This window comes from Enhydra lutris, unplaced genomic scaffold (assembly GCF_002288905.1).
Source record: "Enhydra lutris kenyoni isolate GAN:26980312 unplaced genomic scaffold, ASM228890v2 scaffoldscaffold23, whole genome shotgun sequence".
Classification (NCBI taxonomy): Eukaryota; Metazoa; Chordata; class Mammalia; order Carnivora; family Mustelidae; genus Enhydra; species Enhydra lutris.
Window position 1 is genome coordinate 28,871,990 of NW_019154107.1, and position 26,658 is coordinate 28,898,647.

Here is a 26,658-nt window from a genome sequence, read left to right on the forward strand (position 1 = left end):
GGGCTGAATGCCACCTTGGACAAGTCCCGCAGCATGTCTAAGTCAGCTCAGTTTGGCCTGAGGGAAACCCAGAACAGTGCCTGGCACAAAGTAAATGCCTGATAAAACTTCACTTGGTTAATGAGACCCCCAAAGGCTGGGTGATGACTACAGGCAGGGCAAGAAGCAGAAAGAGGAGCGCTGGGATCTGTGCGGGACAGTGGGGTACCCTTAGGTGGTCTCAGGAAAACCAGGTGGGCCCTGAGTGGGTTACTGCGGTAACCCACTTTGCTGTCACCCATGTCTTCTGTCAACAGACTTAGATTTTCTCTTTCTTAGGCAGAAGGTAGAAAGCAGGAGACAGGGTAATCCCAATTTAGCTTCCCAGAAATTCCTGATGCTGTCAGAGGACCCCTCTGCCTGACATATTATATACCAGGCTAAATCCAACCTCCAGGCCTTTCTACTAGCAGGACTCTACTCTGAGTATTCTTATCCATTTCATCCCATCTGTTCTTCCTCAGGCTGACCTGACTGACCCCTGTGGAATCTTTGATTTTCGCCCACTCCTCATCCAAGCCTCCACACATCCTCTCCTCCTCCTTCCTCCATCTCTGTCCGGTCCCCTTCCCCTCCCCCACCACCTCCACTCTGTCTCCAGCTTTTTTTGGCTGCTGTTTCTTCCTCCTCCTCCTCCCTCCTTCCCTAACGCTGAATAATCAGGCCTGGCTGTCCTGGTTTCTGGAAATATTCGTGTGTGGGCAGTGGCTCAGGGCTGAAGCAGGGGATGGATGCCTGGGGGGCGCTGGGCAGCCCCAGACCCCCAGTGCAAAGATACTGAAATCCAGAGCTGTGGTCCATGCCTGTCTCCCTCTGGGGAAGGGAGAGCAGGTTTATTGAGCAGGGGAGGAGGGATGGGAATTCAGAGGGCATGGACACAGGCCATTTCGTCTCCGAGGTCCTCCTCATCGAAGCGAGAGAGGATAGATTCCTCATCACTATACAGTGAGCTGGTCCCCTGTGCCAGCAGGTCACTGGCAGCACTGTCCATCTCGTCCAGGGTCAGGCGACAGGCATCTGCAATCTCCTGCTTGGCCAGGGCCACAAAGCGTGGGTCTCGGGCGAAGAGGCCCAGGCCCTCGGAGATGAGCACCTGGGGGCACAGATGGGATCAGAGTCAGCAGAGAGCCCAACATGGAATCAAAGCAATGTGCACAGTGGGTCAGTGTAGGTAGATGACGCATCATCTGTGAAAGTGTGCAGGGAAGTCACTGGAGACAGTCGTGCATACATCGTGCTAAGCAGAAGTTGCAGAGCAAAGGGATAGATAATCACACGCACAGTGCAGACACCGGGGGTTGGGGGGATGCCCTCTTCCCTCCTTCCCAAGCTCCCACTTCCTCCCCTTCTCCCCCGTCCCCCTTGCCCAGGTCCCTTCTAGACTCACAGCCTCCACCAGGCTATCAGCACTGCCCCTCTTGCCATGGCTGGAGTCTGAGTGGGTTCCAGGCACGGGCAGACAGGTGAAGGTGCGCAGCGGACCACTGGATTTGTGGAGGTATCCCTCCCCCGTTGCGCCCTCCTCCACCAACAAGAGTGGGGCATAGAGGAGCCGACTCCGTTGTGGAGGGGTTGCCCAGGAACCCTGGACCAGAATAAACATCAGGGGGCTCAGGACTGATGGGTGGGATATGAGGATCTAGGACTCACCCCTGTGCCTACCTCTTATCACCGCCCACCCCCCCAAACACAACTGGAGGCAAACTGAATGCTAATAAACCAGACTTGAGTTTATTCAAGAGCATAAAAGACCTGGGTATAAATCTGAGCTCTGCCACTTACTGGTGGTCTGAGCTCTGCCACTTACTGACTGTGTGATCTTGGGTAAGCCTCTCCGGGCCTCAGTTTCCTCATCTGTAAACTAGGACTAACAACAGTACGTATCTCACAGGTACAGTGAGGCTTTTGTGAATTCATTTTTTTTTTTTTGGGGTGGGCAGCAAAGCTTATTGAGCTTCCGAAGAGTGAGGGGTCCTGAGAGGGTTGCTCCCCCCACTTTTTTTTGCTTTTGTGAATTCATATGTGCCTCATTCTTCAGAATACATGTGGTATGTTTGATAAATTCAGCCTAGGCTAACTCTACCCGTCCAGACCTCAGCACCCCATTCCCCACCTCACCTGTGCCCTGCTGTTGAGGGGTAGCCCACGATGATAGGTGCCTGGGATGGGTAAATCTTCACAACCACCCTGGCGCCTCAGACACTGGATAGTGAAGGAAGGCTTCCGAGCTGGGGGTGGAGGGGCAAAGAAGAATGTCAGTGCCACCCACCCCAGCCCTCTGCTCTGCTGGCTCTTGGTAGGGGGGCCAGGATCCATGCCTGCTCTCACCTGCAGGTGTGGGGGGCAGCAGACGGCGGCGTGGTGCGTTGTGCCCGTCCAGGTATCTCTGGGGTCTGTGGGGTGGCAAAATGATGGGGCGTGGAGGAGTCCCTGCGTGCTCGTTTAGGTAGGAGAGCCTGCACGGGAGAGAGGGCTGAGGATGAGCTCAGGCCTGCGCATGGGCAATGAGGTCCCATTAGTCCTGCCCTCCTGCATGCAGCTCATGGGGTCATCCTACATGTCATGGCCAGAGTCCTTGGTGGGGACTTCCTCTTCCTTGGCATGATTCTCCCGTTCTTCATTTCCTTTGAGCTGAGAACTTCCTTCTTCTGGAATGGTGAAAATAAAGCCTCCAGAGCTTCTCCTGGGGAAAGTGAAGCAAGTTAGACAAACCAGATCCCCTCCAACCACAATCTTCCTAGTATGTGGCCCTCCAACCACAATCCTCCTGGTTCCTTCTTGTTCCATGCCGCATCCCCTACAGAAACACTGAGCTTTTAGGTTTCTTTGTTTTTTCCAATTGGGAAAACTCACATAACATAAAATTAACCTGTCATCATTTTATTTTTTATATTTTATTTATTTATTTATTTATTTGAGAGCAAGAGAGAGAGAGAGAGACTGGAGGAGGAGCAGGGGGAGAGGGAGAGAGAGAATCCCAAGCAGATTCCATGCTGAGTGCAGAGCCCCAGTTGGGGCTGTATCTCGTGACCCCAAGATCATGATCTGAACCCAGATCAAGAGTTGGATGCTTAACTGACTGAGCCACCCAGGCGTCCCAACCTGCCATCATCTTAAAATGAATGTGGGCTTTCTTTTAATAGATGTTTCTCATGGGAAGGACCCAACATTTAAAAAAAAAATCAAAGTTGGCCTGTTGAAGAGACACCTTCAACACAGGAACTGGGAGTGTGTTGGGGGAGGTGAGGAGGAGGCTATAAAAGCTAGGTGTGACTTCATTTTGTTCTTTCATTATTTCTGTGAGGTAAGTGCTGTTATCATCCCCCTTTTACAGGTGACAAGATTGAGGACCATGGAAACTAAGTGACTAGCCCAAGATCACTTAGCAAATGGCAGAACCAGGATTTGAACTTAAACTCACTTAGTTCCATGTTACGTGCTTTTTGTATTAAACTTTTGCATTGCCTTTCTCTTATGAATCTCTTATTACCCTCTGTTCCCATCTGAGCCCTTAAATCCCTTCCATCCATCCTAAATTTCCATTCAAAGGCCCCCTTGCCCCTGAATTATGCCCATGTAGTGGCTAGTCCCTGCCTTCCCTTACAACATCCCACCAGACCCTTGACCATACCTGTGGCCATGCGATCCAACCTGGGGTCCACTGGGCTGTCTGGAATTGGGAGCCCCCCCATCGTCATCACTGGGCCCAAGGGAGAGTGAATCTGGAGGTCTGTCCCCAACAGGTAGAGACACAGAAATCATGGAGCTCCGGCGAGATGGGGGCTGGGAGCCCATCGGGGCCTGTGGAAGTCACAGGATTGAATGTTACCATTCACGTTACATCTAAGTCACTTGGTCAGTGACACAAGTCACTTGAAGTTTATTCCCAGTGACCTCCCTAAGGGCTAAATCTGGGTTTCACCTTCCAACAGTGGATGGTAGGTATCAAATAAACGTTTGCCTGTTGTAGGGAGTCTTCTCAGGGGGCCTCGTCCCCAAAGGCAGTGTCCAAGTTACATAAGGAATTAAGGGAGTGTTTTTTACAATCAAATTCCCTAGGGGAGTGAAAACTTGCCCTCACTTTATAAATTTCCGGGTTCTTCTCATCTTCTTCCTCCTCTCTCTCCTGTCCCTCTTCCTCCTCATCTGTGTCACAGGTGAGGGCCTGCCTGATCTCAGGACCCAAGTCCTGTAGGCTCCTCAGACCAGCCTGTGAGGGTAGAAACATAGGGAAGCAAGGTAGCTCAGGGTCCAAACTCCCCCATTCATGAGCCTGCTTCCCATGCAGGAGTGTGGGGGTGGGGTAAGGGGTCCCTCAGCCACCCCTGACCCTCTGTGAGTCCTGGGACCTCTGTTTCCTCGTTTGTGACATGGGTTCCACAAGACCAAGAGGGCAGGAAGCCTCAGCCATGGTGCTCCCACATACCCCACCCCACCCAGGCCCCTCTCTGAAGACCTGAAGGGCAGAGGAGGTACTTGAGGGGGCCTCACTCCCTAGTAGCCCCTTTTCTTTCCTCCGCCTGAATTTGCGGAAATAGTCCTGGATCAAAAATGTGGCGTAGAATTTGCCCACGGTGACCTCTTCCTCTGGGGGTAAGGGAGAAGAGGCAAGGTCACACAGGGGTCCTCTGTTCCCCCTACCCACAGCATAGACTCCCTTTGGCCCCCACCCCCATCCAATGCTATTTTCGTGATGGTGAGTAATCATTTGACATTTGGGTGGGCTCATGGAATTGGGGTGGAGCTAGCTCACCGTCAGGAGGGGGGATGACCTCATCTAGCAGCTTCTGCTTTATCCGCTTCCAGATCTTTTTGATGACAATCCGCAGCTCCTGATTGGCTTGTTCCAGGTTCCCTGCATCAGGAGAGAATATGGGGCATGAGCCAATAGGAGGAGCCCTTCGCAGCCACTCCTTCCCTGTTGGAAGGGGCTTCACAAGCTTCTACCACAGTCACACACCACCCCCATTGAACAGGTGGTAAAACAGGCCAGGAGGAGCAATAGTCATTTATTTTGAGGTTCAGAGCCAGGAGCCAGGCCCATCACTCAATGAGATTGATCCCTGCACCTTCCCCAGAGGCCCTCCCGCTCCTGCCTCTTCCCCATCCCTCCCATGCACCTTCTGTCTTGATCTTCAAGGATGTCCGAACCAGGGCAAAGAGTGTGGCATTGAATGTCACTGTCCCGTCTGAGTTGAGGGGCATGTTCATCGCCACAAGTCTCTACACACCAGGGACATGGAACCCACTTTGATCAAATGCCAGGGATGAAGGCATTGGATACTCAGGGGCAGAAACCTTTGAAGATAAAACCAAACACACCCTCCCCACCCAAGACAGGGTCCCTGCCCACCCCTGCGGTGGGTGGACAGCCCTTTCAGAGGTGGGGGGTGGGCAGGTGCACAGACCTTGCAGGCCACTCGGTGTGGGCACAGCTTCCCAAATCCCAAGGGGGGCTGGATGCGTCTCAGCAGAGCAACCACATCCAGGTGCTTGATGCGGCCCCTGGGACAAGTTGGGGTGGGTGGGGGGCGCCGCTGGATTGGAGATACCTCTATCCCTTTCTGAAGACTCCACCAGCTCATCTCTACCAACTCCCTCCACCCCCAACAACCCAGAGCCTGCCAGGGAAGAATCTGAGGGCAGTTGGGGAAGGCAGAGGACAGAGGCAGTGGGAACCTTGGGGCATCTATTGACTAGGTAATGGGTAATGGATAACAGGTCAGAGGTTCTGGGGCTGGGGGACTGGGTGGGACAGGGCACTGTCCCCTGCAATCCCAGTTATGTGGTTATAGACCATACTTGGCTCCAGGGTCATATTCAGACCAGATCCTCTTGAATTCATCAAGGTGATGGGGGCCCAAGATGGACCAGTCTCTGGTTAGATAATCAAAGTTATCCATGATGACAGCCACAAAGAGATTTATGATCTGTGGGCCAGTGAACAGTGAGGGTTAGGTGAAGGGCTAACCTGGGTGTGGGGGGTTGGTGGGATGCTGAGGTAAACTTATGGTTACTGGGTCACTAGTCCCTGGTTGATCTTACCAGACCAGCCCTTTCACCCCCTCTGAAGATCTGGGCTCCCCACCTTGTCCCCAGACCTTTCAGGGCCAGCCCCCATGGCAGTGGTGGTGGTTGTGGGGAAACGGTCCTCACCAGGAAGGCGCAGAGCATGAAGAAGCTAATAAAATAGGCGATGGCAAAATTGCTACCACAGGTAAACTCCTCGCCAGGGCTGACATCAGACTCAGGGTCACACCGACTCCCGGGAAGGCTGGCAAGCATTATCTCCTGCCATGCCTCACCAGTGGCACACCTGGGGGTCACACAGTGGGGCCATTTTGGAGGGGAGGCTATGAAATCATCACAAGTGGCATTGTAGGGGACTGGAGGGTAAGAAGATGACCCACTTCATGCCAGGGGTTATATCTGGCACAGATAAATTCCATAAAGCATTTCAATATTTTAAAAGCTGGTGTGGCCAAGACGATGACAGTCATGTTCATCAGGTATCCCCATGTTGATCCCCAAGCTACTGATGGGGCACTGAGGCCTAAGAGTGGATACACCTTATAGCCAGAAAAAGAATGGTCGAGGCTAGATTATTACACAAGACTCTTCAGATCACGGCCATAAAAGGTCTCAGGCAAAATGAAGCCCCATGCTGCCCTGTTATTTCCACAGCTCAGGCAGTCTGGGGCCCAGACAGGGTGTGTGGGCACCCAAGGACATGCTGGGGACCAAGATGGCAGTGGAGGAGGCATGGATGTCACCTGAACAAAAGCAGCACAGCCTGTGGAAAGGTCTGGAAGTTGTTGTTTCGGTTGATCTGTGTGCCATCCTGAAGAGCCACCTTGCCAAACATCTGTGGGTGCACAGGACATGTGTCAGAGTGGCAAACCCATGCCCCTACAGGTTGTCACCCATTTCATACCTTCCAGTACTCAAAAGAGTACTAGATCAAAAGATTCTCACAGCCCTGATGTGCAGGCACTGCTGATCCCACTTCACAGATGTGTGGACTGACTCAGTGTCATCCAGCTTGTCTTTCAACCCACCACCCCCACTGTGGGTGAATTCCTACCCATAGTGCCTAAGGGATGCTCCCTGGGTTCCCCACTTGCCTGCATCCCAATGACTGCATAAATGAAGAATATCATTGCGATGAGAAGAGCCACATAGGGCAAGGCCTATGGGGTTGGGGAGGAGGATAGATATTCAGGTCCAGGCAGAGAACTGTAAGCCCCAGAATGCACTGCTCTCTCAAGCCTGGGCCTACCGAGAGATGTGACCCATCCCCAAAGTGCCCATGACTATCAGTGTCTCCCAAATGTGGACACAGTATTAAATACAATAGAATAAGGTCAGTGAGACCAAGGCATGTTGGGAATTGGGAGGCTAGAAAAACAGAGAAAACCAGAAATGGTAAATTGCAGATGGGTATGGCACACTGGGAAATGTAGTTCTTGGGGTGGTAAAAGGACAGGCTGAGAAGTGTGAGATGAGGGTGAGGGGTGGTCAAGGGGATGGGGAGTTACCTGGAAGGACTTGATGAATGTCCAGAGCAATGTGCGGATTCCTTCACCTTTACTGAGAAGCTTGACTAGCCGCATGACTCGGAAGAGGCGGAAGAAAGTGATAGAAATACGGGAACTGTCCTCAGAGCTCTGAGGTTGGGGGTGTAGGTAGGTATGATGAGTCTACATTTGCCCCAGCCACTTCCCTGTCTCATGCTTTGGCCCTCGCAGCCCCCAAGTCCCTCAGAACCCAGGCCCCAGGATAGTCAGGGAGCATTTCTAAGGACTCTTAGGAAGAAAGGAAGGGAGGGTAGGTGTGGAAAGAAGCATAGAGTCCCTGTTGTGAGGTGGGGGCTACCTCGCCAAGGTGGCCACCATTCTGAAGGGAGATATGGCCAAGACAGAGGTGACAGAGGAGAGGATGAGATCGCAGGCCCAAATGAACAAAGGGAGAAACAATGTAGCAGATACAGGGGATAATGAATGGTAAAGTCATTATTCAAGGGATGATGGAGAAGGTTATATGGTAGTGGATCAAGATGGTTGTGGGAAAAGTTGGCAATGAGGGTGGAAGGGAAATGAGAGGGTATGGGAAATGAGGGCAGAGAGCCAGTGGGGCCAATGGAGGAAATGATGAAGCCAGTGGTTTCATGGAGATGATGGAGATTAGAGAACCGATGGAGGACCCAATGGAGGAGACAGTGATGGAGACATGGAACCAGCAGCATTGTCAATCAAGGTGATAGAGCCAAGTAGTACCCAATGGAGGAGATGATGGAGCCCATGGTACAGTCAGTGGTGATGACAGAGCCGTGAAAGACCCAGTGTTGGAGACAGTGGAGTTGTTGGAGGAAATTCAGCCAATGAAGTAGTCAGAAGAAACGATGGAGCCAAAGCAGGAATTGGTGGAGATGATGGAGTCAATGGAGGTGGATGTAGAGGCAATGAAGGAAATAATAGAAATAACAGGAAAGTCGTTTTAGGAGATAGCAGATTGAATTGAATGGAATGGAATAAGGGATATAAAGTAAGGAAATAAATGGAATAAGGGAGCTGGTGGAGGGGGGCTTTGGCTAAACCTGACAGGGATTCAGGAGACATGGAACTAGAATGAGGAGCACTGAGTCTTCAGGACTATGGTCGAGGTAAGTTGAGAGGCCCTGGGGTTGAGGTGGGGGAAGACAGGGTTTGTGGAGAGGCCAGTCCTTACGTTGACTTCAGTGACGGCAATGTCCACTACGCTGCCCACCACAATAAGAGCATCAAATGTATTCCAGGCATCGGTAAAGTAATGCTGTAGGCAGGAAAAAAGTAGAGTCTTGTCTTCTCAGAGCTAGCAAGTTAGTATAGGGGTCCAGGGGTAGGTGATATTATGGAGGCAGGGCCCAGCTTGGACTACACAATAGGCCTTCATCTGGATTCCTCTCACTCCTTGATCTATGAACCCTTGGTTGCTGCCCCCACTGAGAGCTCTGCAATGAGTGCCACCCCAAGGAATTCACCCACTGCAGGTGAGTCTAGGGCTTGGGGGGGCACCTTGGGTTTGAAGGCGATGATTTTGAGCACCATCTCAACAGTGAAGAGGCCAGTGAAGACCATGTTGAGGATGTCCATGGCATAGTTAAAAGGAGCAGTCTGTTCATAGTGCTGGGAGAGAAAGCCAAGTGTGAGGACGGAGCCTGAGGCAGAGACCACCCACAACCAAATATTTTCTGGCTTGGACTGAGGTGAGTCTGGAGATGTGATAGAATTATGCTTTGGCCAAACTCCTCAAACTGTCGGTATCCCAATATGGATATTGGAAAGCCCAGTCTTGATTTCCTTGCAGCTACTTCTGACTAATGAGACAGAAACAGAAGTCTTCTGCTGGCTGGGCAGCTTCTGTGAAAACTATTTTTGCTTTCCAATAAAAGGCTCAAATGAGGAGAGCCCTTGGGTGCAGTCTTCCATCCTTTTCCCTGCCTTGAATGTGGTTTTGATGCCTGGAGCCATGGCAGTCATCTTGTGATCATGAAGCAACAATCATGAGAATGAAAGCCAACTTGTTAAGAATGGAGGAAGAGAAAGACACTGGATACCTGATGAACAATTATCAAACATCCTACCATATTTTGTTGACTCCAATATGCACATCTTTTCACATTTAGAATCTTTGAAAATGGGGTGCGTTTCACAATCAATAGCAACTTACAGTGGCCATCTGCATTTCCCCCACATTCTTATATCTCTTAAGTCAGGATGCAACTTCCAATTATTGGCCTTAGATTTGAAGAAATGTGGCAAATATTTTTATAACTTAAGTCTCTGTCAGTTGGGGATTTTGTTGCTTGCAGCCTAAAGCATTCCTAATGGTTCCCAAGGGATTGTGTGGACAGAATAGGGTCAGGTGTCTGGCAGGGGTCAGGGTGGGGAGCTCAGACCTGCATGGCTAGAGCAACCGTGTTGAGCAGGATGAGCAGGAACATGAGGTACTCGAAGGCAGCAGAGTTCACAGTGGCCCACACACGATACTGATGTGGGTTCTTGGGGATGTAGCGGCGGAGTGGCTGGGCCTTGAGGGCGTACTCCACGCACTGGCGCTGCATACGGGTGCAGGGCATGAGTGAGCAGTGGGATCCCAAGGCAAGAGGGTGGTGGGGAGGGGTTGGAGGCCATAAGGTGAGGGGTTAGAGGTCACCTGGTTCTTGTCCAGCTCACAGTTTTGGTATTCCTGCTCGCCCTGGGCACGGAAGGTGATGATGACAAAGCCCACAAAGATGTTCATCATGAAGAATGCAATGATGATGATGTAGACAATGAAGAACACTGAGATCTCCACATGGTAATTATAGATAGGACCCTTGTCCTCTGCATTTGCATCGATGGCCTTGTATAGTAGACTGGGAAGGGAACCAGTGGGAATGGGTGAAGAGATATCCCAGCTCCCTGAGACCTGCCCTCAGACACCTTATAACGGACACTCTAGAATCTCCTGCTTGGCACCCCAAAGGCCCCAAATCCCCTGACTTAGCCACCTGGGACCTCCATGCATACCCCAAGCAACACCAGCTGGCTTCAAAGACCCCTAAATCCCTTGTCTCAGCCCTCTGGAGACCCAGAGGTCCCCATACAACCCTCTAGAGAAAGTCCCCACCCCAGTCCTCCAAGACCCCCAAATCCCTTAAGTTCCCATGGACCACTAAATTCCCTTCTTCATTCACCTCAGATCCCCATTCACTTCCCCAGAACTCCCCCACCAGCCCCCAAAGATCTCTAAATCCTGTCCCATCAGCTTAAATTCCTTGCACCATCTTCCCAAAGATCTTCAACTAGAACCCCAAAGACTTATACAGCTCTCTGAAAACCACTGAATATCCAGCTCCATCTCTCCGAGACCTCCCCCAGTGCCTTCCTCCAGACCTCTACCTGGTCCCCCTTAAATCCTACCCAGTCCTTTCTAGACTTCCTCAGAGATCTCTAGCCTTCCTGGAGACACCACCATACCCAGTCCCCAAAGCACCCCCAGCAAACTTCTGGAGGACCCCCACTCAGTCCTCTGATATGCTCACCAGTCCTCAGAAAACCCTATCCAGTCTCAAGAGACTTTTATCACATCCCAACATACCTTTCCACCCATCCCCAAGGAGATCCCAGCCTATAGACTCCTTCCCTGTCCCCTGCCCATCCCTGGAGCCCTGCTCCTTACGCAGGCCAGCCTTCAAAGGTAGAGACAGTGAATAAGGCCATCATGGCTGAGAGGACATTGTCAAAGTTGAAATCACTGTTGACCCAGAGCCGCTCCCGGACTAGTGGTCGTGATACATCTCCATCAGGGTAGACCAGGAAGGAGCCCCTGTGGATGTTGCAGACAGGGTGGGTGGGTAAGCAGGGGTGGGGAGCTGGGGAAAGAGGCCTGGGGTCTCCAGCATGGAGTGGTGAGGTTGGATAGCTTGGGTTCAAATCCTACCCATCCCCCCCCCCCCATTTACTGGCTGGGTGATCTTAGGCATTTAACCTCTCTGTGCTTCAGTTTTCCTCATCTGTAAAATAAGAATACTAACAGAACATATTTCCTGGCCTGATACAAGGATTAATCAAGTCACTCAATGAGAATAGTATCTCGCACATAGTTGGTACCATATATGTTAACTGTCATCTCCATTATCATCATTGTCACCTCCCAGGAAAAAAAATAATACTGGGGCGCCTGGGTGGGTCAGTGGTTTAAAGCCTCTGCCTTCAGCTCAGGTCATGATCTCAGGGTCCTGGGATCGAGTCCCACATCGGACTCTCTGCTTGGCGGAGAGCCCGCTTCCTCCTCTATCTCTCTCTCTGCCTGCCTCTCTGCCTACTTGTGATCTCTCTCTCTGTGAAATAAATCAATAAAATTAAAAAAAATAATACTAATAATCAACATTTCTCAGCATGAAGTATATGTCAGGCCCTGTGCCCAGCTTTACATGTAGAAACTTTACGTTGTAATACACTATCCTTGTAGTAACTCATTTATTCCTTACAGAAACCTTGTGAGATCTGTATTGTTTTCATCCCCATTTTTCAGTTAAGGAAAATGGGACTCAGCAAGGTCGAGAAATGTACCCCCAAGTCTCATGAGATGAATTTGAACAAGGAATGCTTGACTTCAAAGCACATGCTTTTAATCACCACCCTCTACAGGAATCTCAAGATGGAAGCCTGGGACTTTGTGACAGTGGCCATGGGTGAGGGGAGTGTTTGGGGATTTCTGGGGGGTCCAGAGTATAATGTAGGTAACTCTGGAGAATGAGAAGAGGGGTTTGGGGGAGGTATTGGGGGTCTATTAGGACTTGGCAAGACCTGAGGGCCTTTGCAGCTCTTGGGAAAGTTCTGGGGGTGTATTGTGGGGAATTTGGGGAGCTTGCGGGGGGGCTTGATAAAAACTGAGGGAGTTTCTGCAGTTCTTGGGAGGAAGCTCCAAGGGTTCCAGGGGCCTGGATGAGATCTAGAGGCCTCTTTGGCCTTTGGGAGGGGTCCGAAGCTCCACCAAGGGCAGGGTTTAGGGCACTCACTTGCACTCTTGGGGGGTGTGTTTGGCTTCATCAGTGCAACTGTAGAATTTCCCCTGTAGGGAGGATACTTGTCAGGCAGGTTTACCCCTTGCTCCCCACCTTGACCTTCCAGTGTTTTCTCTCACCTTGAAGAGCTGCACGCCAATGCAGGCGAACATGAATTGCAGGAGCGTAGTCACAATCATGATGTTTCCGATGGTTCGGATAGCCACGAACACACACTGCACCACGTGCTGCAGGCACCCACACAGATGGTTCACGAGACTACAGGCCACAGCAGCCAGAGGGGAGGGATTCTGGGAGTAGATGGGGCTCAGGGACTCGGGCTGGGGACGCCTGGTCGTGGACCAGGGATATGTGCTCAGGGCCATGTGGGCACTGACCAGGAATAAGTATTTACCAGGAAGGGATATGGGGCCACATTTCAGAAACTTGGGTCAGAGAAATGTGGCCATGGGTAGGGAATTGTTAGTTACTTGTAAGGAACATTGGTCAGGCCACAGGATCACTGGTCTGGGGTGTGGGTTACATGTTGGGTCCAAGCTGTGTGGTCAGGCGTCTGTGCAAATAGTCAGTCTGATCGGAGATTGGGGCCCTAGGAGTGGGGCAGGACATGGGTCCTGTGGGTTTGGGTGGGGCTGGTTACCTTGAGTCCCTTGGCCCTGTTGATGGCTCGGAGAGGCCTCAGTACTCGGAGTACCCTCAGGATCTTCACCACTGAGATGGCGCTGGAGCTGGGGAAGGGTCAGTCCTCAGGCCCTGGCCCAGGTTTGGCCTCTGCTCTGGGAGGAATGGAGTGGGCAGGGGATGCAGAGGGTCACTCACTGGATGCCAAAGGAGATGAGGGACACACTGACCACCAGCAGATCCAACAGATTGAACCAGCTACGGCAGAAGGAACCTCGGTGCAGGAAGGCCCCAAACACTGTCATCTGCGGGAGGGGGAGGAGGACATCAGGGTAGACTCCGGGTGTGGGTATAGAGAGGGGAGGAGGGTATGGAAACAGGAGAGGTGGGCTGTGGGGGTGGGTACAGGATGGTTTGGGGCAACTGGGGTTAAGACTGGGGGCCTATTCATTACCTTTAGTAGAATCTCCACGGTGAAAATGGAGGTGAAAGCATAATCAAAGTACCCCAGAATCTGGGAGTAGAGAAATAGGGGAAGCCACTGAGTCATGGCTTAGCGAAATCCTAGGGGTATGTGTGTATGTGTGTATGTGTGTGTGTGCGCGTGCTTTCTGTAAGCTTTGCTGTCCCTCCCTCCTCCTCCCCTTCTCTCCCTTTCTTTTTCTGTCCTTCTTCTTATGCCCAGTATGACACCCCTGGGAGTGTTCCCCCAGCCCCCAGCCAATGGCTCACGTGGTTGCGGAAGGAGTGGGCTCGGATGGGGTCCTCAGCGGCCAGGGACACACTGCTGAGGATGATGAACACCAGGATAAGGTTGGTGAAGATATGATGGTGGATGAGGGTGTGGCAGGCCTTCCTCAGCCTGGGGAGTGGGGAATGGGCTGCGGTGAGAACCCAGAACCGCAGAGTTGATTGGGAGAGCCCAAGGGAGACAGCTCAGCCTCTTTGGCATCGGGCCGCGCACCCTGCCAGAGCCTTGGCTGGTCCCTAGCCCTCCACCTGCCCCAGCCCCTGCTGCCTCAGCCCCTCATCCATTCCCAGCACTCACGGGTTAGTTTGGCTGAGACAGAAGAAGGCACTGCCCTCAGGGATGGGTACCACCTTCTCCTTGGGTACAACTTCCTGCAGGAGTTCCACACGCCCTGCACCTCCTTCCTCCTCTTCTTCCTCTTCCTCCTCATCCTCCTCGTCCTCCTCTTCTTCCTCCATGCCTGGTACCAGAAGAAGAACAAAAGACAGACAATTCATTGGAAAACATATGTAAAGCCCCTAGAATAGTGGTTGTCACATGGCAAATTCTTCCCGTGTGTCAGCTCCTCAGAGAAGATCTTTTAGTTTGTTTTGTTCACAGTTGGGTCTCCAGCACTTAGAACAGTGCCTGGGACACAGTAGAAGCTCAGGAAATGTCTGTTGAATGAACATCACCATCCTCGCCATCCAATACAAGCTATTTTACAATAAAGGCTCTGAGAAGTTCTGCAATAAAACAAAAGTCTTTCTCTTCATTAATCTCAGCATCCCAAATGTTGCTGGCCACACACCAAACCCACTACTTTTATCAGTTTATTAGTTTTTGATGTAGTGCTCAATGATGCATTCGTTGTGTGTAACACCCAGTGCTCATCCCATCATGTGCCCTCCTTAATGCCCATCACCCAGTTACCCCATCCCCCCACCCACCTCCTCTTCCACAACCCTCAATTTGTTTCACAGAGTCAAGAGTCTGTTATGGTTTGTCTCCCTCTCTGATTTCTTCCCACTTAGTTTTCCTTCCCTTCCCCTATGATCTTCTGTGCTACTTCTTATGTTCCACCATATGATAATTGTCTTTCTCTGATTGACTTATTTCACTTAGAATAATACCCTCCAGTTCCATCCATGTTAACGTAAATAGTAGGTAGTCATCCTTTCCAATCAAGCCCATCACTTTCAAGATGATTTCAGAAAAGTCTTCTCCTCAGACAGGAGGATCTAGGTGGTCAAGAGGTCTGCCTGGGTGCCGTCTCTAAGGTCCCACACCTCCTCCATCTGGCCCTGCCCACTTGCCTGTTTCTTCATTCTTTCTGCCCTCCTCTTCCTCATTCTCCCCACCAGGCACCTGGGGACAGAAAGATGGGGGTCACCGATGGTGGGGGGAGCCACTATAGAATGGACCTAGGGGAGGCATGGAAGGAACACAGTAGTGGAGAGATGCACAGGCAGAAAATGGGGGTTAAAACACACACAAATAGACAGGTATTTGTGGTAATGGGAGGCGTAGACAGTGCCCAGGCTTCTAACTCACCAACACTCCATTTTCCTGTGGGAGAGCCCCCTCAGTGCTCTTCTCCCTGTGAGAGAAAAGGGGAGCAATTGCTAAGGATTGCAGCAGATAGACGAGGCTGAGGGGGTCAGTGCAATCAGAACAGACCTTTCTGAGGTCCCATAGAACCTCCCTGCTTCTGCCCTCATCCCCACAGTCTGTTCTTTCCACAGCAGCCAAAAGGATCCTATTAAATCTTAAGTCTGGCACATTCTTCCTCTGCTCACACCTCTCCTATGGCTCCCACTCACTCAGAGCAAAAACGAAAGTCCTCACTATGGCCCAGAATGCCCCCAATGGGGTCCCCCTACTCCCGCATTTGAGCTCACCTCCAACCACTCTTTTCCTTGCTCACCTCACTCCAGACTCCCTGGTTTCCTTGGTGTTTTCTTAAATGTGCTGGATGTGCACCTCAGGACCTTTGCACTTGCTGTCCCCTTGTCTGAAGCACTCTTCCCCCAGATATTTTCATGGCTCACTCTCTCCCTTCATTTGGGTGTCTGTTCAACTGTCACCTCTGTGTAAAGGCCTTCCTTGACCAAAATAGGGTCTAACCCTATAGCAAAATAGCAACTTTCATTTCTCTCTATTCTTTTTTTCCCAAGCTCCTTTTTTGTTATATATCATTAACATATATTTAATTAAATTATGTTATATATTCATTTCTTTGTATTTTGCTTGCCTCCCCCAACTAGAAAGTCATCTTTGTGAAAGCGAGGACTCTGTCTACCTTGACCCCTGTCGTCTCCTCAGCGTCTAGAACATGGCCTGACACAAAGTGGGAGATCAAAGAATGCACATTGAATGAATGAGGACTGACAGGTTGGATCTGGGGATATGGATTGCCAGGGTGACCGAGGCATCTCTGGTAGTGTGGGATGTATGTGTGGAGACCCAGTCAGGGATCCCAGGGAGAGACTGTCTTGGGGGTAGAGCCAGACATCACCTGCCCTTGTCATTGACAGTCCCTGTATCTCCGCTGGCCAGGTTATCCACAGCAATGGCAAGAAACACGTTCAGAAGGATGTCTGGGGTGAGCTCAGGCTAACAAAGGATGGAGAAGAAGCCTGCCTGTGGACTGCCCACATCCCCTTAGCTATCCCACATTCTACCAGCACCCAGCGCCCCAAGGCTCCAAGGATACAGTTGCCGCAGATGAAGAGGATAATAAAATAGACACACACCAGCATTCCTGGGAAGAAGGGCCCACCATAGGCCATGATACCATCATACATGACCGCATTCCAGTCCTCACCTGTCAGGATCTGGGGGTGAGAGTTCACTGTGAAGCTCTTTGGATCCTCCCACCCTATGGTTTCCCTCCTCCCCACCCAACCCACCCATCCCATGGTCTCCAGACCTCACCTGAAAGACAGTGAGGAGGGCCTGGGGGAAGGTATCGAAGGTGCTTCGCTTGGTGTGGGTCTGGTCAAAGTTGAATTTGCCCCCAAAGAGCTGCATGCCAAGCAGGGAGAAGATGATGATGAAGAGGAAGAGGAGAAGCAGCAAGGATGCAATGGATTTCATTGAATTGAGCAGGGATGCCACCAAATTGCTCAGAGATGCCCAGTGCCTGCAGCAGAGATGGAGGAGGCAGGGTTGACATGTCCAGTGGTGAGTCAGTACCCAGGGCAGGACTCCAGCTTGCAATGTGCTAAGAGCGGGTCAGGTCAAAATGAGCTTTGGAAGGGCATCTGGGTGGCTCAGTTTGTTGGGTGTCTGCCTTTGGCTCAGGTCATGGTCCTGGAGTCCTGGATCAAGCCCCACATCAGGCTCTCTGCTCAGCAGGGTGTCTGCTTCTCTCTCTTCCCCTCACCCCACTTGTGCTCTCTCTCTCTCTGTTTCTCTCTCAGATAAAAAAAATAAAATGTTTAACAAAATAAAATGAGCTTTGGAGTTGGGTTGATGTGAAAATAAGATGTGAGGAGAAGGTTGAATTTGGGGTTAGTGTTGGCGTTGAGGGTGTAATGAGAGATGAAGTTAGGATGGAAGTTATATGGAAGTTGAAGCTAGAATTGGGTTTCAGGTTGGGACTGGGACTGGGATTGGGGTTAGGGACTGTAGCTGGGGATGGGGTTGGGGTTAGGGGTTAAGAGAGTATTTGGAGTTTTAGATGACTGAGTTGGGGATAAGGTTGTGGTTGAGGGTTGGGATAGAAGAGGGGTTAGGAATGAGATTGGTTCTGGGTCTGAGATTGCAGCTGGAGGTAGGCTACTGGTTAGGAGTTAGGGACATGGGGGTTGTGGTTAGTGATGGGGATAGGCTGTGAGTTAGGGATGAGATTAGAGATGGAGCTGGCCTTGGGATTGGGTGTTCCGGCTGTGGATGAGCTTGCATATGATGAGTGGGTAGGGGTTAGGGTTAGACATGGTGTAATGTTTGCAGATGAGTATGGAGGTGAGTTCAGAGATGGGGCTCGGAATAATGTTTGAGCTGGAGCTGAAGTTGAGGAAGGGAATGGAAATGGAGTAGACACTCTCCCCAATGGACTTTAATCTCCATGAGGCCAGAGGAACCTGGGTGGCTCAGTCGGTTAAGCATCTGATTCTTGATTTCCGCTCAGGTCATGATCTCAGGGTTGTGAGATCAAGCCCCTGGTCAGGCTCTGAGCTGGGTGTGGAGGCTGCTTAAAATTTTCTTTTTCCCTCTCCCTCTGCCCCTCTCCCCCAACTTGTGCTCTTTCTCTCTCTCAAAATAATCTCTGCGAGGTGGGAACTTGTGTCTGCTTTGATGCCTAGTGTTTCACTAGGCCTAGTGTTTCTCTGAGTGCCTGGCACCAAGTAGGTGCTCAGTAGATATTTGTTAAATGAATGGTAAGGCAGATAGTCACTGGAGCTGGGGAGGGAGCTGTTCAGGCTGTGCTTGTGGCCCCAATCCTCCCCTGCCCCACGCACCTAGTGACTTTAAAGATCCTGAGGAGGCGCACACATCGGAGCACTGAGATGCCCAGGGGTTGCATGGTGCCCATCTCCACCAGGGTGGTCTCCAGGATGCCTCCACAGACCACGAAGCAGTCAAAGCGGTTGAAGAAGGAAGAAGCATAGGCAGAGGGGCCCAGGCCATACAACTTGAGAAGCATCTCCACCGTAAATAGACAGAGCAACACCTTGTTGGCATACTCTATGGGGAGAGGGGCAGAGGTGACTGGATTGGCCAATTTCCTCAGTAATGTATAGGGGGGTGGGGGCCATGGGGCGATCTGGGGTAGCTGTTATCGGGCCAGACACAGGCTGGGGGCAGGTAGGACAAGGGTTAGGGATTGGGGTGAGTCTGTAGGTCAGAGAGGGTAAGGTTTTGATAGGCTTGGAACTGGGGTGAGGAGAAGAATCAGGGTGGGGGGCCTCCATCAGCCTCTATGAGTCCAAGAAAACTCCATTTGAAGCTAGTGTTAGAATCTGGGGTTTAGCTGGGATTGAGGCCGGTTTGAGGCTTGGGGTCAGAAGTGTGTTCAGTATTCAGGTTGGTGTTGAGATAAAATGAATAACGGTAAAAGCTAACACTTCTAAAATGTTAGCTTTATGTGGACTAAGCCATGTTCGAAGCACTTTTCACTTTAACTCACTTAATCCTTCCAACCACTCCCATGAAGTGGATACAATTACTAACCCCATTTTTGTAGACGGGGAAACTGAGACACAGAGGGGTTAACCCGTCCAGACAGTGTTAACATTCTGGAGTCCCAAGCCACCTGCCTGGGTTTGCCACTCACTAGCTGAGTCCTGGGATTAATCATTTAATTCTTCAGTACCCTGGCACTCAGTACTGCGTGCCGTAGTACTTGCTTCACATAAGGCTTTAGTGAAGAAAAATTGAGTTAGTCCATGCAAAGTGCTGAGAACAGAGCTTGATGCCTAGAGCAAGTGTTCTGGGAGTGCTAGCTACAAGGTGCGATGGGACAGGCCAAGGTTTCTGTATTTATTAGGGCAAGAAGGCAATGTCTGGGGTTCTGAGGAACCCCAGAGGCCCTGGATTTGGGTTTCTAGAGTGGAGACAATTGGAGGTTGGGGAAGGGGGCTGGTAGTCCGGTGGTGGGGGAGAGGGCGCACCCTGGATCTGGGTGAGCCAAACGGGCTGCCCGTGGTGCTCTGAGGCGATGGTCAGCGTGTTGAGGAAGACGAGCACCAGCACGGCCCAGTAACAGGCGGTGGACTTCACAGCCCGCCGGCAGCGTGCCCGAAGGCCCCGGTTAGCTCGGCGGAGGTGGCGGCTGGGGAGGGGGGAAAGGTGAGTCCTCTGGTTGAAATTACCTACCTGAGCGGGGCCTGGGGGGCTCGGGTGGGCTAGCCCAGTGGTCACGGGGGACTTGGAGGTGGGGCTCACACAAAGTCATGGGGCCCAAAATCCCCTAATTTTCCCAACTCACCAGACCCTAGTTTTCATGATCTTGTTTCTGGAAAAGAGGAGGATGGAAGGTGAGCGTCATGAGGGACTAAGGGGCAGTCGGTGGCTGGGGTTGGAGCTCAGGGGCTGGGGTCAAGATTAGAGGGTCCAAAAAGGATGGTGGTCAGGGTCTGGACTGGGTTCTGGGCTGGCCAGGGGTCAAGGGCTGGAGGCCCTTACAGGCAGCGTGTGCAACTGGCCAGAGCCCCCTCCTCTTCTTCCTCATCGCCTGGGGTCTCTGTCATCGAACCAGTGTCACTGGCTGGGAGGCTGGCTGTGGGAAGGGTGAGAATAGAGGTCTGTACTTGAAGACCCCAGGTTCCAAACTTGGCTTGCTTCTCTGTCTGCCCATCCCACCCCCCTCCCCCATCTGGCTGGACCCTCACCATGGCTGCTGGTGGAGTGGGTAGAGCGGGTAGAGTGACTAAACCAGCGCAGACGTCCACGTCTCCTGGTGGTCAGCTCTGCCAGCTGTGGCCCTGCCAGATGGGAAGTACAGTTGGGGAGCGTGGCCTGAGGTTGGGTTAGGGCCGTGGTGGTGGTGGGGGGTGTTATTTGGAGTTTTTGTTCTGGGTACAGGGTATTCGAGTGTGGGTCTGGTTCTGTGTCCTAGGCTGGAACCGGGGACTGGGCCTAGAGTTGTTGCCAGTTGGGGCGGGATTTGAGGAGGGTAGCCCACATCTGAGGCATGCGTGGAGCAGGGAATGGGCCCCACGGGGTTGCCTACGGTGGCCGGCCCGGCCCTCTTCAGCCATAGAACCAAAATTGCCATCTGCTGAGGGGTCTTCGATGTCCAGGTCCTCTGCCTGCGTGATCCAGTCCAGGTAGCCTCGCAGGTCCTCCTCCAACTGTTGCTTCTCCCGCAGCTTCTGGAAGTCCCCTCGTGCTTTGGCCTTCTCCCTCTCCTTGGAGAACTCCCTGAGGGAGGAAGATGGAGAGCTAGGTGAGGGAACCACTCTAGCTCCCTTGCCTTCACCATTCCAGCCCCACTGGCCTCCTTGCTGTTCTTGGAATATGTCAAACACATTCTAGCTTCACATCAGCGGTTCCCTTTCCTTGGAATATCCTGATATCCATGTGGCCCATTCCCTCATCTCTTTCACATTTCTACTCAGATGTCACCTTCTCAAGGAGTTCTGTCCTGATTGCCCCTATTTATAATTGCGTGATTTGCTCATTTCTATCCTTATCCTTCCTTTCTTTCCATAGCACATATTCCATATAAAACACTACATATGTGAGGCGCCTGGCTAGCTCAGTCAGTAGAGCATGTGACTCTTAATCTCAGGGTTGTGAGTTCAAGCCCCACACTGGGCATGGGGCCTACTGGAAATAAGAAAAAATTTCAACAACCCACCACATACATGTGTGTGGGTGTGCGTATACACAATCTGTTGTGTGTATTGGTATTATCTGTCTCTCCCCACCAGAATGTAATATCCAGGAAGACAGGGATTTTTGCCTTTTATTCTATTCCTAGTGCATCCAGTAGTTGCTCAATGTTGACTGACCTAATGAAGTGGTATTTCTGATGGGTTCTGAAAGGATGCCTAGGAGTTTGCTAGGAACAAAACAAATGGGACTGGAGCTGAGGGGCAGTATGGGGGCGGGTGTCTAGGCTCCTCACCCACTCAGGACACCAAGTACAAGGTTGAGGACGAAGAAGGACCCAAAGATGACGAGACTCACGAAATATACCCAGGGAAGCTCATACCCCATGGCATCCTGCATCTGGAGAGAGAGCACATGCATCTCTCAGTATATGAAGACGCTCTCGCCTGAGCTTGGGGAGGAAAGGCAGGTGCAGTCTCGCACTGTGTGCCTGTCATCCACCTCACCCAGTAGAGCACGTCTGTCCAGCCTTCCATGGTGACGCACTGGAAGACGGTCAGCATGGCGAAGAAGAAGTTGTCGAAGTTGGTGATGCCTCCGTTGGGCCCTGCCCAGCGCCCGCGGCACTCGGTCTGGTTCAGGGTGCACGCACGCCCGGATCCCGAAGATGCGCAGGGTGACGGGTCCTCCTCCGCTTCCACGTCTGTGGGAAGACGGGAGCTTTGGGTTCTGAAGCCTGCCCACCCACAGCTACCCTGGAGCTCCATCCACCTGAGAAGTTCAACTCAGGGTTCGAGATTTTTCTAAATCAAGGGCAACGGTAAGCTCCCAACTCTGCTAGATCAGGATTCGGAACCACAGGTATCTGGGGGGAGGGGGTAGAACTATAAAACTTCTGGTAGAATCTTGTAAATAGCAGTGAGCCCTGAGCCTGGGGGAGGAGTCTTGTGAACTGAGAAGGGCCTCTTGAAAAAAGGGCCGGGGCAAGGCTTGGGCGGGAGTCTGGATAAAGGGCATGAGTATTTGGGGCCAGTCCTGGAGGATGGAGTCAAGCGCCTGGAAATGTCTAGGCCTGTAGGTGGAGTCTTGTGATGGGGCGGAGCTATTAGTCAAGGGGTTGCAGTAGTCCGGGATTGAGGGCGGAGCTTGAATAAAGGGGTAGGGCTTGTTATCCCGGAGGTGGAGCCTGAGCCTGGGGGTGGAGTCCTGTGGATTTGAGCGGGTTTTTGAGAATAATATTTGAGAATAGGGTGTGGCCCAGAAACCGGCGGAGGGAAGGGCGGGGTGGTGGTGGTGGTGGTGTCCTGCCCCAGAGGGGTGGAAAGGCTGACCAGATCCCAGGAAGTAACATGTCTTGTGCATGCGTCCAAGGAACAGCTCGAGTCCAATGATGGCATAGATGATGATGACGAAGAGCACGAGCAGGGCGATGTGCAGCAGGGGCACCAGCGCCTTCATGATGGAATTGAGCACTATGTGCAGGCCTGTGGGAACAGAGGGGCGAGGTTGGCCTAACTCCCAACTCCGGCGCCCCTTCCCCACCTCCAACCTCCTGGGGGGCGTGCCACTCACTTGGCACCCCAGATACCAGCCTCAGTGGCCTCAGCACCCGAAACGCCCTTAACGCCTTCACATCGAAGCCTCCCGGCTTTCCCCCTGTGTGCGGGGTGTCTCCCGGCCGACCAGGGCCCTGCTCCAGTAGCACGCTGAACAGCCTGAAGGGGTAGCATGGGATTAGGAGGCCTACGGTGGGCCTCGGGACCTCCCTCCACCCCTCCCTTCTCGGAAAAGCACAGGTCCTCGTGACTGGAAATGTGAAGAAGTTTAAAATATGTTGATATTTCTGATTCTGGCTGCCAAATGGGGGCAGTCGGAAACAGACATTTCCCCTGGGCCCTGAATTCAGCGGGCCTGGGGTAGGAAGTCGAACTAAGGTGGGGGTGTCCCCTGCAGACGCGCACCCGACCACAACGATGATGAAGTCGAGTAGGTTCCAGCCATTTCGGATGTAGGCACTGGGATGGAGCACCAGCCCGTAGGCCACGATCTTGAGCACAGTCTCCACAGTGAAAATCACCAGGAATACGTATTCCACTTGCTCCTGAGGTTGGAGCCAGGGGCGGGGCGGGAGAGGGGGCGTTATTTGAGGGTGGGGCTTGAGGGGGGCCGCCTAAAGGGAAGCATAATCGGAGATCTAAGGTTCGACTGGATAGGAGAGGGTCATCTGGGTCAGCGAGGAGATGGGGGGCTTGAAGGGTTGTGGTGTGGTTCTACTGGGGCTGGATCTGGCTTGGGGCGGGGGCAGGGGGGCAAGCCTCACCAGGTTGTGGTTGGCAGTGTTGGAGTCATCCTCTGGAAAGGGGATGTAGACCCCCAGGGCTACACAGTTGGCAAAGATGGTCAGCAGGATGAGGATGTCAAAGGGCCTCAGGTGGACAGTCAAGGACTCAGGCAGATAGGTCTCAGATTCCCCACATTCCCTTGGAGCCCTCCCCATCCAATGCTGATGCTTGACTCAAGGCATCCAGCCCTGACATCCCCAGCCCTTGCCCTGACCAAGGCTTTGACTTTGAACCCCCTAGAAACCTTAGCCATCCCCCACTCTTGCTTTGATTTAGCCCTTGACTCTTGACACTCCTTCCCCACCCCCCGCAGTGACCTTCACATTTCTCAACTCACCCTCTAATCCAGTTCTTGACTCTTGATCCCTAGTGACCTCAGCCTTCCTCCATCCCAGCCCTGACCCAAACCTTGACTCTTGGTACCCTGGTGAAACCTCACTCCTGAGCCCTGCCCCGGCCTTCCAGGATGCTTCCACTCCACAATGCTGATGCAGAACCGCCGCAGGGGGTTGGCCAGGGTGAGGCAGAAGAGCGCCCGGGGTGACCGCTGAGCACTGGCCACTGCCACCGTCTTGTGCTTACTGTGCTGTGTCCTTCTCTTAGGGGTCTCCAGGCCCGCTGTCCCACTGATTTCTTCACCCCCCGATGCTGGAGGCCCAGGGCACAGCCCCCATTCAGGACCAGGTCCTGTCCCATTGGCTGGGCTGGGCTCTGGTGTGGTGTCTGTGTGGAGAAACCGAGTCAGGGAGGGAGAGGGTATTGGGGCAATCATGGTTGCCTCCTTCCTGATCCCATCCCTGTGTATGGGGGCAGGAGAGAAGAGCATGTAAAATTAGGGAGAGTTGGGGTGGTGCCTGAGTTAAGAATTGCAGGGAAGAGTTGGTGTTGTAATTGACTGGGGGTAAAGAGAGTTTTTAGAGAAGGGAAGGTGAAATTATATTTCCAAGTAAAGTAGGCTTTGCTGTTAGAATAGATACGGAGTTTAAATTGGCATGGGGTAGGATTAAGTTTATAGCTAGAGGCAAATTTAGGGTTAAATTCTAGTGGTGGATTTTGGATTGGGTTTAAATACAGGAAGGAGTAGAGTGTATGAGTTGGGATTAGAAGTGGGATCAAGGTTAGGGTTAAAGTTAAGTTTGGATGGGATCTGAATTTGGCATTGGGGTTTTCAGCTAAAGTCATTCCCAATACTTGTGGCCTTGTTCTAGCCTCTGAGGGGCAGTAGGTTGGCTTGGTTAGGATCCCCAGTGTTGGAGGAAACAAGCTGTCTGAACTTGGCACCTGTGTGCAGCCTTGGGAAAATGGTGCAACCTCCCTGAGCTTCAATTTTCTTATCTGCGTAATGGAGTGATAAGAGTACCTATGTTATAGAGTCGTTGTGAAGATTGAGTTCAGCATTCAGAATAATGTCTGGCACAGAGTATTATTCCCATTTTGCAGGTGAGGAAATTGATGCAAAAAGGGAAGTGACCAAGTGGCCGAATTGGGATTCCAACATATGCAATCTCTGACTCCAAGGTAGTAAGACTTCATGACTTACTACCACCATCAAATGTGTTCATTCTCTCTCTCTCTCTCTCTCTCTCTCTAGTCTTTAAAATTGATCTGCGTCTTTTTGGAGACTTTTTGGAGACTCAGAGACCTACTCACTAACAATATTGATATCTCGATGTTGGGGTTGAGGTTAGGTGAATTTATAGCTCATACTAAGGGCTGAATCTACATTGAGGTTTAGACCCTGACAGGGGTTTGCCCTCTGGTTGGTAAGGTTTGCGTTAAGATTAAGCTTGGGGCTAGCTTTGGAATTGGACTCGGGGTGGGCACTAGGATGGAGGTTGGGGCCAGGATTAGGGCTGGGATTCAGTTCCAAACTAAAGCTGGGGATGGGGCTGGGAGGCCATAGGGGCAGGGTCTGAGTCAGACTGAGCATCAGGATTCAGGTGATACTAAGGCTATGTTTGGTGCTGTCGGGGAGGGAAACAAGGTGATGTGGTTCTGGTCCCCTGGTGACTCTCCAGGGGTGGGGTCCTGTTGGGCAGTAGATGGGGCAGAGGGGCAGAGGGTAGAGCAGAGCCTTGGCTTGCTCCAAGGGTCTGCAGGGGTGGAAGGCTGCTCTCACCTTTCCCGCCTTCAGACGCCGACATCCTCCTTTCAAGGTTGAAGAGCCATCTGCACACAGCCCCCCTCTCTTCGCCCAGCTTTAGAGAGATTAAGGTCACAGGGCGGGGCTGTAGCCGGGTTGGATGGGAGGGTGAATAGGGGCAAAGATGGGACATTTTTGGGCTAGAGCCTGACAACAGAAAAGGCACTGATTTTTTAAAAATATTTTTATAAAATATATACCAGTTAGAAATTAAAATAAGAAAAATGATATCATTTCCCAACAGTATTTGAACTTTGAAATGTGTAAAAATAGACCTAACATAATATACTTATGTGTAAGATCTCCATGGGAAAAAATTTTCAAATACTGTCAAGTGATTAAAGGGGACCTAAGGAATGGAGAGATATATTAAATTTACTAATAGAAATAGTCAATGTTGTGAAAATGTCAGTTCTTCCCAAAGTGATTTGGAGATTCAATGGCTGTCCCAAATGAAATCCGAAAGATTTTCCCCTGTAATTTGACAAACTGATTCTAAAATTTATATCGATATACAAAGGATCTAGAAGAGCCAAAATCCTTTGAGAAGGAACAAAGTGGGAGGACATTCCAGATCAGATATTAAGGAATGTTATAAAGCTACAATAATTAAGAACAGAATAGAGTTCAGAAACTGAGCCCCATATATATGCAAACATGATTTATTTTTGACAAACATGGCACTAATGAATGGTGGTTACATGAATGTTTACTCTGTAATTATTCCTTGGCCTGTACACATATGTATAACATGAAGAGAAAGCATTTATGGAATACATGAATACTAGTGGTTACAATTTACATAGCGCCTTCCTACTGTATTATGTGTCAGGTACAGAGTTAGCAATGCTTTACATAAATTAATTGTTTTAATCCTTACAGATGAGGAAACTAAGACACAGGCAAATTATATAACCTGCCCATGGTTGCACCTTTAGCTAGTTGAGCT

At 51.4% G+C, this 26,658-nt stretch overlaps 1 protein-coding gene across 2 annotated transcripts; it reads right to left on the bottom strand.

Moving 5' to 3' along the window:
• Positions 1-901: 901 nt before the first annotated feature.
• LOC111150407 (calcium voltage-gated channel subunit alpha1 F) lies at positions 902-25,710 on the bottom strand. 2 transcript variants are annotated; one of them, XM_022507823.1, is made up of 48 exons: positions 25,686-25,710; positions 24,037-24,289; positions 23,545-23,650; positions 23,186-23,325; positions 22,797-22,939; positions 22,556-22,708; positions 21,731-21,927; positions 21,520-21,623; positions 20,620-20,810; positions 20,279-20,371; positions 20,073-20,166; positions 19,876-19,902; positions 19,559-19,719; positions 18,407-18,632; positions 16,878-17,085; positions 16,657-16,777; positions 16,459-16,540; positions 15,495-15,540; positions 15,257-15,308; positions 14,259-14,421; positions 13,943-14,072; positions 13,665-13,724; positions 13,409-13,515; positions 13,230-13,317; positions 12,709-12,816; positions 12,584-12,636; positions 11,242-11,388; positions 10,234-10,435; positions 9,977-10,135; positions 9,093-9,203; positions 8,767-8,850; positions 7,915-7,935; positions 7,578-7,706; positions 7,164-7,229; positions 6,813-6,904; positions 6,196-6,355; positions 5,842-5,969; positions 5,448-5,544; positions 5,160-5,262; positions 4,793-4,894; positions 4,496-4,626; positions 4,121-4,249; positions 3,671-3,840; positions 2,597-2,722; positions 2,368-2,495; positions 2,158-2,267; positions 1,427-1,624; positions 902-1,132 (listed from the first exon to the last, which is right to left on the bottom strand). In XM_022507823.1, the coding sequence occupies exons 1-48, from the start codon at positions 25,708-25,710 to the stop codon at positions 902-904; spliced, it is 5,955 nt and encodes a 1,984-aa protein (XP_022363531.1). The 2 variants fall into 2 exon arrangements, with proteins under 2 accessions (XP_022363531.1, XP_022363532.1); XM_022507824.1 differs by having other exon boundaries at positions 24,037-24,054; positions 25,649-25,710.
• Positions 25,711-26,658: the final 948 nt, after the last annotated feature.